The sequence below is a fragment of the Peromyscus maniculatus genome, chromosome 5, assembly GCF_049852395.1.
Source record: "Peromyscus maniculatus bairdii isolate BWxNUB_F1_BW_parent chromosome 5, HU_Pman_BW_mat_3.1, whole genome shotgun sequence".
NCBI lineage: Eukaryota > Metazoa > Chordata > Mammalia > Rodentia > Cricetidae > Peromyscus > Peromyscus maniculatus.
Genome location: NC_134856.1, coordinates 726,284 through 737,615, shown reverse-complemented (window position 1 = coordinate 737,615; position 11,332 = coordinate 726,284). Strand labels below are relative to the sequence as shown.

At 45.9% G+C, this 11,332-nt stretch overlaps 1 protein-coding gene across 2 annotated transcripts; it reads left to right on the top strand.

Annotated features, from left to right (window-relative positions):
- The first annotated feature begins 376 nt into the window (after positions 1-376).
- Positions 377-8,087, top strand: Pdp2 (pyruvate dehydrogenase phosphatase catalytic subunit 2). 2 transcript variants are annotated; one of them, XM_076571602.1, is made up of 3 exons: positions 377-560; positions 992-1,053; positions 2,738-8,087. In XM_076571602.1, the coding sequence occupies exon 3, from the start codon at positions 2,780-2,782 to the stop codon at positions 4,373-4,375; it is 1,596 nt and encodes a 531-aa protein (XP_076427717.1). In that variant the 5' UTR covers positions 377-560; positions 992-1,053; positions 2,738-2,779; the 3' UTR covers positions 4,376-8,087. The 2 variants fall into 2 exon arrangements, with proteins under 2 accessions (XP_076427717.1, XP_006978561.1); XM_006978499.4 differs by lacking the exon at positions 992-1,053.
- The last annotated feature ends 3,245 nt before the right edge of the window (positions 8,088-11,332 follow it).

Sequence of the window (11,332 nt, the reverse complement as noted above, 5' to 3'; positions counted from 1 at the left end):
GGAAAATAAGGTCAGGGCAAGTAGAACTGGAGTTGTCCACAGGGCCTTCAAGGCAGGTGTCCAAAAGGTTGACAATAAGGGTATGGCGCTTGGGAGAGGGGCCTGGAGGGAACGGAACAACCCTGGGGAGGAACGCATGGAAGAACGAACAATAAGGAACTGGTGTGGTCTCTTGGTTCTGGGCCTGCAGGGCGTGGCGATAAGGCAAGCTAGGGGCATAGGCTCACGTGATGGCCCGGTGGCGCAGTGCCTGCTCAAATGCTACCGTAACCCCAGGGGGTAGAGTGCAGGCGGCCCCTCCCGGCTCCGCCTCCTTTCTTCCTTTTTCCCTCTTCATCTATTGGGTAATATCTATGTCCATCAAGGGCCCACCTCCGAAGATAAGCCAATCAGGATTGGCGGGAGGGAGCTTTCTTCTGGTGCTGGTTCCTCGACTAGGGGCCTCTCCGGGGAAGTAAAACCCGGACGCAGCAACCGGGGAACTGCGCGCAGGATCTGAGCTGAGAGCATCCGCCGAGTACGGGCGGCGCAAGCTGGTGAGACGAGGACAAGAGTACGAGGTAAGGAAGGGGACAAGTAGGGGTGCGGATATCTTCACCAGCCTGGCCTGCGGGTGCCTCAGGTGATGGGGCGGAGAGGAGATGAGGTGAGAGGGCGGGACGAGCTGGTCCCCGGGTCGTGGTCACCCTACTCGCGCGAACGCGCCACGTGGGTCCGCGCGCTAGTGGAGGAGTCGGCTGCTTAGCCGGTTCCCTGCACCAGCTTCCTTAGTATTGGAACACTGGTGAGCTGGGCGTCGCAAACTGGATTCCTGTCTTACAGTTTGGAAAGCCGAGGTTCAGAACACTAAACTGGAGCCGGGAAGTTCTTAACTAGAACCTTACCTCCTAGATAAGAAATCAAGAGGCTTGATTTCTTTAAGGGGTGCTAAATTCTGCCCCATCTGCGGCGGACGGTTTTCATTAACCACAGCTGCCTGTCCTTTCTGCAGGGTCAAGGGGCGTCCCAGGCCATCTGCCTCTGACCGACCTCATCTGCCCCAAGTTCAGCCGGGTGGGTAAGGGACGATCTTCACTGGCTTTGGGAAATCAACTTGACAGTGCGTTTATACCCTTTGACCTACTGATTTTGGAAATAAGTAAGGAAAAGGTGGCTGCAAAGGCCATGCAATTTGGTGTTTAGTGGAAACAAAGTCCAAGTCTGCAGTTACTGTGAATGTTTATGGCAAAATCCATAAATAGTACTATCAGTGAAAACATTGTCTTTAACACGGAAGTCAGATTCAGTGTAGTCGGCCCAACGATGTAAGAATCTGACTAGAAGAATGTTCCCAATGACAAAAATAGTGACTTTTTTTTTTTTTTTTTTTGAGACAGGGTTTCTCTGTGTAGCCTTGACTGTTCTGGATCTCTCTCTAGACCAGGCTGGCCTCGAACTAAGAGATCTGCCTGCCTCTGCCACCCAAGTGCTAGGATTAAAGGCATATACTACCATGCCCCGGCTTGACTATTTCTTTTTGTAGTATTTTGAGACAGGATTTCTCTGTGTAGCTGGCTTCAAACTCTTATTTGCCTGTGCCTCCCAAGTGCTGGGATTAAAGGTTTACATCACTACTCCCAGCTCCTTGCATCCCACCCTGCATAGCCTTACTTTGTTACCTTGGCTGGCCCCGAATGATGCACAGAACAACAATTTGCAATGTAAATCAGGCTAGCCTTGAACTCACAGAGATCAGCTTGCCTCTGCCTCTTTGCCTCCCAAATTCAGGAATTAAAGTCATGTAGCACCATGCCTGACCTGGAGGTGTCATATTAAATTTTTACAAACTTTGTGAAAACTTGGCATGTTGGCACACACCTTTAATCTCAGTACGCAAGAGGCTGGAACAGGCAGATCTTCGAGTTTGAGGACAGCCTGATCTACACAGTGAATTCCATGCCAGCCAGGATGACAAAGTGAGCTCCTGTGTCAAAACAAAACCCAACACAAAACAATGATAACAGCAAAAAGCACTCCCAGATCTTGTGAGAGCAGCATTTGGTGGAAGAGGGCTGGGGCTAGGTGGTGGCGCACGCCTTTCATCCCAGCACTCGGGAGGCAGAGGCAGATGAATTTCTGTGAGTTGGAGGCCAGCCTGGTCTACAGAGTAATCCAGGACAGGCACCAAAACTACACGGAGAGACCCTGTTTCAAAAAACCAAAAAAAAAAAAAGAGGGCTGGGGATGTAGCTCAGTGGTAGATCATCATAGAAGAGGCTGTGCGTTTACTCTAGTGACTCACAAAACAGCAGCAATAACACAAAGCCCAACCATCTGAGACTGGTAATATTCCCATCATACTAGTAGTAAGTGCCGTTGAGACTAGTGAAGCAGTATGTCTGTTAATAGCTAGCGTCACTGGGCCTCCGAAAATGCCAAGTTGAGCTAATATTTGAGGGCCTGCTTTGTAGCAGGTACAGGGCTGGACTCGGGATAGGCGCCAGTAAGCAGCTACGTGTCTGGAATTTGTGGAGTAGATAGATGACTTGGGAGAGCAGATACCTAAGTGAACACCTACTGCAGAGGAGACTGAACAAGGGAGCTAGAAAGTAGGCTCTGGCCTGAGAAAGAGCTCGGAAAGGAGAGGAAAAGGGGGGTGGGTACAAATCAGAGAGAATATTAGCAAAAGAAATGTCTTCACGGTATTTTTTTTTTTAATTTGAGCTTTGAAGTTTTTATAAACTCTTTAATTTTTCAGGCTGAAAAGCAACCCACCTCTACTCGCCAATATAGTGTCAGAATGTCAAGTACCGCCGTGTCCTACTGGATCTTCAATTCTGCAAGGAATCGAATTGCTATATTACAAGGGGGTAGACGCTTATACTCAAGGGGCGCCTCGAATAGGCATCAGCTGAAATGGAGGCTTTTCCCTCCGGCATCGTCGACTCTAAAGAACAGTACTCCGTGTGGTGGCTTTGCTCTGCAGAGAGCCTACAGACACACGTCGACCGAGGAAGAAGATTTCCACTTACAGCTTAGCCCCGAACAGGTCAATGACATGCTGCGAGCTGGTGAGTCATCTCACAAAGTTCTTGATTTCAACAGTGGCGCTCCAAATTCAGTGCTAAGGTTTGAGAGCAACCAGCTGGCTGCCAATTCCCCAGTGGAGGACCGGCAAGGTGTAGCTTCCTGCATGCAAACCAACGGACTGATGTTTGGTATTTTTGATGGACATGGCGGCCACGCCTGTGCACAAGCGGTAAGTGAGAGGCTCTTCTACTACATGGCGGTGTCCCTGATGTCCCACCAGACCTTGGAGCAGATGGAGGAAGCCATGGAAAACATGAAGCCTTTGCTGCCCATCCTTCAGTGGCTCAAACATCCTGGGGATAGTATTTATAAGGATGTCACATCGGTGCATCTGGACCACCTCAGAGTCTACTGGCAGGAACTTCTTGACCTGCATATGGAAATGGGGTTGAGCATTGAAGAAGCATTGATGTATTCTTTCCAGAGACTGGATTCTGACATCTCACTAGAAATTCAGGCTCCTCTGGAAGATGAGGTGACAAAGAACTTATCCCTCCAGGTTGCTTTTTCTGGGGCAACAGCTTGCATGGCCCATGTCAATGGAGTTCACCTGCATGTGGCGAATGCTGGTGACTGCCGGGCTATCCTTGGTGTCCAGGAAGACAATGGTGCGTGGTCCTGTTTGCCTCTTACCTGTGACCACAATGCTTGGAATGAGGCTGAGCTGTCCCGCCTTAAGAGAGAGCACCCTGAGTCTGAGGGCAGGACACTCATCATAGATGATAGGCTGTTGGGTGTCCTCATACCCTGCAGGGCCTTTGGGGATGTCCAGTTAAAATGGAGTAAAGAGTTGCAGCGTAGTGTCCTCGAGAGGGGCTTTGACACTGAAGCCCTCAACATCTATCAGTTCACACCACCCCACTACTATACTCCACCCTATCTGACTGCCAAGCCCGAGGTTACATACCACAGGCTGAGGCCCCAAGATAAGTTCCTTGTGCTGGCCTCAGATGGTCTGTGGGACATGCTGGGCAATGAGGATGTGGTAAGGCTGGTGGTGGGGCACCTATCCAAGGTTGGTTGCCATAAGCCAGACCTGGACCAAAGACCAGCCAACCTGGGACTCATGCAGAATCTGCTGCTTCAGAGGAAAGCCAGTGGACTCCATGCAGCTGACCAAAATGCAGCTACGCATCTGATCAGACATGCCATCGGGAGCAATGAGTACGGGGAGATGGAGCCGGAGCGACTGGCCGCCATGCTGACATTACCAGAAGATGTAGCCAGGATGTACCGGGATGATATCACTGTCATGGTGGTGTTTTTTAACTCCGATTCAATTGATACATATTATAAGGAGGGTTAAGAGTCTCACCCTGTTGCCAAGGCTAACACGAATACCCTTTAAAACATTTTCACTTACTCCTAAGTGAGCAATTCAAACCTTATTAAGGAATAGGCAGATGTAGGTTGTTGACTAACAAAGGGAGGTCTGGAAACCCAGCCTTAGTGACAAAGCATTAGCAGTGGTTTTTGTCCCGGTGTGCACTGGTCAACTCTTCTATGCAGCAGACTAAAACTGGCATAGGCTCCCGTAGCCCATGTCCTTTATGAAGAAACTGTTAAACTGTGTCATCCTGTGCTTTTAAAGGATACATTTAATCACGATTCTAAGAATAAAGAACTTCAGGATCTTCTGAGACCCAGTTGCAAAATTTACAAATGTGATCATTGTGGACTCTTATGCACAACTTCTAGGCTATAGTTTTTGTTTTGTTTTTAAATTATGGAAGGCTAGGTTTATGAAACAATCTTCAGGGCACTTTTCTATGTCATATTCTAAGTTTCCTCTGTGTGTGTGTGTGTGTGAGAGATTTTCTGTAATGACTGTGAAGATATTCTGTGCCATTTGCGTTTTAACAATGGTTAAATTTACTTTAAAACTGAATCCTCAGACTTGCGAGCAGGGCTGCCATAAGCACATTTAGGACTACTCGCCTTGTTTTCTCAGCTGAGGATGGGAGGGGCTAGGTTTCTGAGCCGGCTGAATTTAATTGTGCCGCCTTTGGTCCTTCTGTTGAGTTCCACCCCAAAACCTCTGAGCCGTACTGAGAGGCAATTTCTGTCTAATCCCTAAACCCTGACTTTCTGCTTAGTAAAATGTTTCCCCCAGGCTTAGCCATGGGGTTATTCATAGTTGCCATTCTTTCTGATTATATCCCTCAAACACTGACACAATACTACCTCTGCTGTGCTGCCCAGCCTCACCACGCCATTACTGGAAAATCTTTCACCCTCTCGCTTCCAAAGGTTGGGAGAAAGGTGATATGGCCAGGTGGTAGTTGTGGACATTTAAGCAGAGTAGACTTATTCAGTGATTTGTGGACTTAAGGTTTCAGCCTAGTTCTAGAGATGTGAGGATAATAAGAGAACAATCGTGAGCTGAGGGAGGCTTTTTCTCTGTATTCTGGGAGGGAGCGGGGAGACTTATCAGATGGGACAGCTGCCCCTGCCTGTTAGGAATCACCATTGCTATGCTTCGGGGGTTAGACCATATTTAGTGTGAGACGTGGGTGAAAATTGAGATGCATCTGGTCTTATAGGGGCTGCAGAATCTTTGTGCTTGCTTGAAAACCAGCCCACGTGGCTCCTTTCAGGGGATCGACTTCTTCCTCTCTCGGGTGGCTACGGCAGGAAATGTGTCCCCTAAATGGAAACACATGTATTTTTTTTTTTTTGGCAGGTTTAATTTCCTGCACCTCATCAGAGCGCTTCACTGTGGGCAGCTCCTTGGTTGGTCCCTTGTCTCTTACCCTCTGTGCCATCCACACACTAGCAGGGAACTAGGTTTGCCCCCCCCCCTCCCCTTGGTGTTACTGGTAGACATTCTGTCAAGAGTTGGGGCTGGGCTGGCAGAACAGCTCAGCGGGTAAAGGCTGCCAACCCTGGAAACTTGAGCTCCATCCCTGGGCCCCACGTGGTGGAAGGAGTTAAAAATTGCCTTCTGACCTCCACGTGGTGCACCATGGCATGTGTTACCCCCCCCCACCCCCAAATAAGCAAAATGGAAAAATAGGGGGATTGTTCTTTGCACATTTCCTAGTGTACCCGGTTAGTGATACGGTCTTGTTTTTTTTTTTTAAAAAAGGGACGCTTTTGGGTTCTTTTGTTCTGAAACCATTACTATTACACTTCCGATCTCTTGGATTTTTTACTCAAAAATAAAACGTAGGCAGTTCTTCCTGGAGGAGCCCGTACCCACACTTGGCTATGTTTACTTTCTGTGGGTCTTTGATGCTCTCAGGTGTGATGACCTTCCGAAGGCCTCTTTCTCTTAACCCTCATGTGTAAGTCTATCCTAAATAATTAACCAACTGTGCCACCTCACATTAACGTAGGAAATGACAAACCTGGGTGTGCTGGACCATGCCTTAATCTCGGCACTTCAGTGGTGGAGGGAGGAAGATCAGAAGTGAATACATGAGACTCTTATCAACAACAACAAAAAATAGTGCGTCCCAGCTAGGCACTAACTTGCTTCAGAAAAACAACAAAACAAAACAAAACGTAACCCCAAATGTGAGTCATTATTATTTTAGCTTGAAAGTTTGCTGTTTGAACAGAAGACGATATTTGTCTGACTTTTTCCCCCCTTTATCCTTTGTTTTTTATGCCAGCTAAGCCCAGGAGTATCTTGGGAGCCTTAACTGGCATTCAGTATCTGAGCCCTATTTTGGAGGCTGCCATGGGTCATAAATGGCTCTGATTCAGGTAACTTATCCTGAAGTTGATAGAACACAGACCTCCTATTTGTGTCTCTGAGAGTGTCTGTGTTTTCTCACTGTCTAATAGATGTCCCTGTTTTCCAGCTGAAATATTAAGAAAGAAGAAAGGCTGGCTTATTGTCTACCTTTTTCTCTTCCTCTGTGAACTCAGCTTTTCTGTGCCCGCTCCAGTGAGTATTGCTTTCTGGTTACATGCCAACATATCTGTCTCCCTGGTCATGGATCTTGGCAGTGACTCCCTTGAAGCAAATGAGCTTTTGCTTTGGGACCCAGAAATTAAAAAGGAGGTTCATGGTCCTTGTCAGTTCTTCCAAAGCTCTTATGTTCTTTTCATACAGAGATTTCAATTTTTAGACTTTCAAACTTTAAATAATGAGATTGACCATTTAATATTGCAGATGTAACTTTTGAAGTAAGTATGTCTTGGTGCTTAAAATGAGTGACATTTATGATTTGGGGTAAAGAAACTGATGGAAATGATATAATTTAGAGATTTGTTTCATGTGTAAATAGTACAGTGCTGTTGATTTCCAAAGTTAGTAAAACTGTAGAGAAGGTGATAGTTTTGAATGTATGCTAGATCATGTTAATAAGATTCAGTTTTCTGAGATGTTATTTATAACATTAAAGCTAATTTATTATAATGTAAACTTTGAGGCATAATATACGGATGTTTTCCCCAGAATACATTTGGCTAAAAGCTAAAAAGCTTTTAGGCACACTGGACATTGACAACTTTTAAACATAGGTAAAATGTAAATGGTTTGACCTTCAAATAAAGAAGGGTATGATTATGTAGATCAACAACAAAATGTATTCAAAAGGAAGCTGGTTCTGTCCTTTTGACCAGCTTCTGTTTTTTCGTTGGATAGCTACTGGGAAGTTATAACCTCCCAGGTTGAAGCAGAATATTCTGGAATGGAGCCACCCCAGTTTCATGTCTTTGAAGTGCATTTGCTGTGTAGAAGCTCCCTTTGGGTTTGAAGGTCAAGGCTGTTGACGTAAACTGTCATGTGTGTAGCCTGGTGGGGGAGGCATGTTTGGGCTGTTGTATAACTCTTTCCTGAGCCAACTGAGGTCCTATCCCTTCTTCCTTTGGTTCCTGGTGTCTAACTTGCCTCCTGGAAAAATATTTCTTACTATGCATTTTCTTGGAACAATCATTAACCATGGTCTTTAATAATTACTGGCATTTGTATTTTGAGCTGTGTACCAGTGTTCCTATCTGACCCCGATTTTCTAACCGTTGAGGATATTTAAGTAGAACTTTTAAATAAAAGAAGCAAAATGAAATTTGGTTTCCTTTAGTTTGAACATTAATTTTTCTAGCCCTTAGGATGCTAGGCCAGCTTTTGTTTCAGCATTTTTATCTGACCAAGGAAGAGTTGGGACTATTGAAGACCCTGCTCCAAAGAGATGCATGGCGCACTGAAGCTTTTAGTAGCTGCTGAGCACACAGGGAGTCCTTTTTCAGTTCTTATTTATTTTGAGTATTTTGCTTTTTTAACTGTGTACACTTGTCTTTATGTGGGTGTATCATGTGAGTGCAGATGCTCAGGCAGGAAGGCGGCACTGGATCTCTTGGAGTTGGAGTTCCAGGTCACGATGAGCTGCCCATGTGTTAAGGACCAAATTCAGGTCTGCTTCAGGAGCACTCTTAATACTGAGCCATCTCTCCAGCCTCTGGAGGATTATGTATGTTAGCCATGTGAGTGGAGAGCTGGGAAGAAAAAAGGCTGAGGCCCACTATGCACTCTGGGCTAAGACCTGCTAGAATTTCATAGTTTACTGAGAACCTACTTGTAAAAACAGCTTTTGTGTTACTAGTAGTATGAAGCCAGTTCTGGGGAAAAGTCTAGGCTGCATAGACCTGAAGACCCCACTCACTGTGTCTCAACGCACCCGAAATGATCAGTGGGCCTTTACAAAAAATGCAGGGACAGGGGCTGGAGATATGGCTGCACATGAGTACCACAGTGACTGGCAGGCATTGGGGATCAGAACCCAGGTTCAGTTGGTTGGTTCATAATCATAACTACAGTTCAAGGGGATCCTCTGTCTTCTGACCTTGGGCACTGTACACACATGGTGTACATATATACATCCAGGCAAAACACTCATATAAAATTGTAACACAAATTACTAAACAGTCTTATTATTAGAAAACCTGGAGCCAGATATTGGGGTGAAAGCTGAAAGATCAGAGAAGCAGAACAAGCCAGCCACAAGCTCTTACCTCTAGGAAATCCTCAGTCTCAAGAGCGTGAGTTCCTGTTTCCTCTCGCCTTATATACCTTCCTGTGTCCTGCCATATTACTTCCTGAGATTAAAGGTGTGTGTCCTTCCCAAGCAAAGACAAGAAATCTCAAGTCCTGGGATTAAAGGCATGTGCCACCACTTCTGGCTCTGTTTCCAGTGTGGCTTTGAACTCACAGAGATCCAGATGGATCTCTGCCCCCTGAATACTAGGATTGAAGGTGTATGCTATCACTGGCTGACCTCTATGTTTAATATAGTGGCTGGCTTTGTCCTCTGATCCCCAATCAAGCTTTATTTGTTAGAGCACAAATAAAATATCACCACATAAAATAAATCTAAATTTTTTTTTTTAATTCAAATACAAATCTTTAGTCATTAGTATTTTAGTTAGGGCTGGGTAATTAAGCTAGGCATCGAAAAAGAAAAAATGTTTTGATTGACATATAAAGGCATTCTTATGGGGTACACTTGGATGTGTCAACTTGTGTATACATTGTGTAATGATCAGGTCAAGGTAATTAGTATATCCATCACTTCTGGTCATTTCTTGAAAAGTATTTGGTGGAGTTAGAAAAGGAAGTACTGGGGATTTTTTACTTTATTTTTTATGTGTATGGGAATGTTTTATTTTTATGTGTATGGGAGTGTTTTTTTTTTAATGTGTATGGGAGTGTTTTATTTTTATGTGTATGTGTATATATCACCTGTGTGCCTGGTACAGGTGAAGGTCAGAAGGCGGCATTGGATTCCCTGGGACTGCAGTGACAGATGGTTGTGGCCACCATGTGGGTGCTGGAAACTGAACCAGGGTCCTCTGGAAGAGCAGCCAGTTTTTTTAACCACTGAGCCATCTCTTTGGCCTCAGATTTTTTGTTTGTTTGAGACACAGTCTCACTGAGTAGCCTTGGCTGGCCTGTAACTTACTATTATATAGACCAGGCTGGCCTTGAACTCATAGAGATCCACTTGCTTCTGCCTCCCGAGTGCTGGGATTAAAAGCCTCATCCCCCCAGATTCTTTTTGAGACAAGGGTCTTGCTAACTGGCCTGGAACTCTAGATCCTCTTGCTCCTGTCTCCAAGCCATTGGGATCACAGGTATGAGACACCACCACCCTGTTGGGAAAATTAAATGTATAGATTTAACTTTTCATCTCTAGAATTTTGTTTTGTTTTTCGAGACAGGGTTTCTCTGTGTAACTGCACTGGCTGTCCTGGAACTCACTCTGTAGACCAGGCTGGCCTCGAACTCACAGAGATTCATTTGCTTCTGCCTCCCAAGTGCTGAGATTAGAGGTGAGCACCACCACTTCCTGGCTAAGCATTTTTATTCTATTTATTTGATGCTACTAAATGCCCCTAAATAGTTGCTAACCTTGGTGACCCTCTGAATTGTCAGTGGCCAGATTCCTGAGTAACTGGCTCCATCTGGGACGGGTGAGTTTTTACTGTTTGTTGGAGTGTCTTGGTCCCATTGGTCTCTGACCTTTTCTGCTTTCTCTATACGTGTCTTAGTCTGGCAATGGCCTGGATGGGGCAGCAGGAGCATAGTAGAGAGGTTAGGATTCCTCTTCTGACTTTCATCAACAAGGGCTGGGCCCCCGGCAAAGCTGTCTACAGAGGAACACCCTGGAGCCCACTGTATCTTTGCCCACAAGTCTGCCTGCCTTTCCTGGATTCTGGAAAGCCTTCACCAACCCCAAGCTCCCTGCAGTAGAGAAACAGGATGCTTTTCCAGGGCTGCAGCTCTGTCCACAATGCACAAACCTGGAGTTAGTCATTCAGACTAGAAAGGAGCTGAGTTCATGATACTGGCAACATGAGGCAGGGAAGGACCATCCAGGAAAGGAGTACAAAAATTGATGCCTGAGATCTGATCCAGTCAAGTGTCTGGGGACAGGGCTTCTGAGTCATTGAGGAGGTAGGTAGGAGTGTCTCTGTATGGAAACAAGGCTTTTTAAATGTGGCTGGGTAGACAAGGAAAGGCCCTCAGGTTACCTATCAGGACAGAAAAGGATTGTGCAGGGTGGGTGCACAATCTGGATATGGTGTTGTAGGAGACCCAAGGATCAAGAGTTCAAGGTCATGCTCAGGTACCTGTCAAGTACAAGGCCAGCCTAAGCCATGTGAAGCTCTGCCTGGGGGAGATCATTCTGAGTGACCTCAGAATGAGTACGGCTTCTCTTTATTAGTTTCAGACAGAACCAGGAGTCCTGCCTCATTTGTTTCCCTGTGATGCTACCAGGGTCCGTTCTCTGGCCCCTTCCCACATACCTACCCC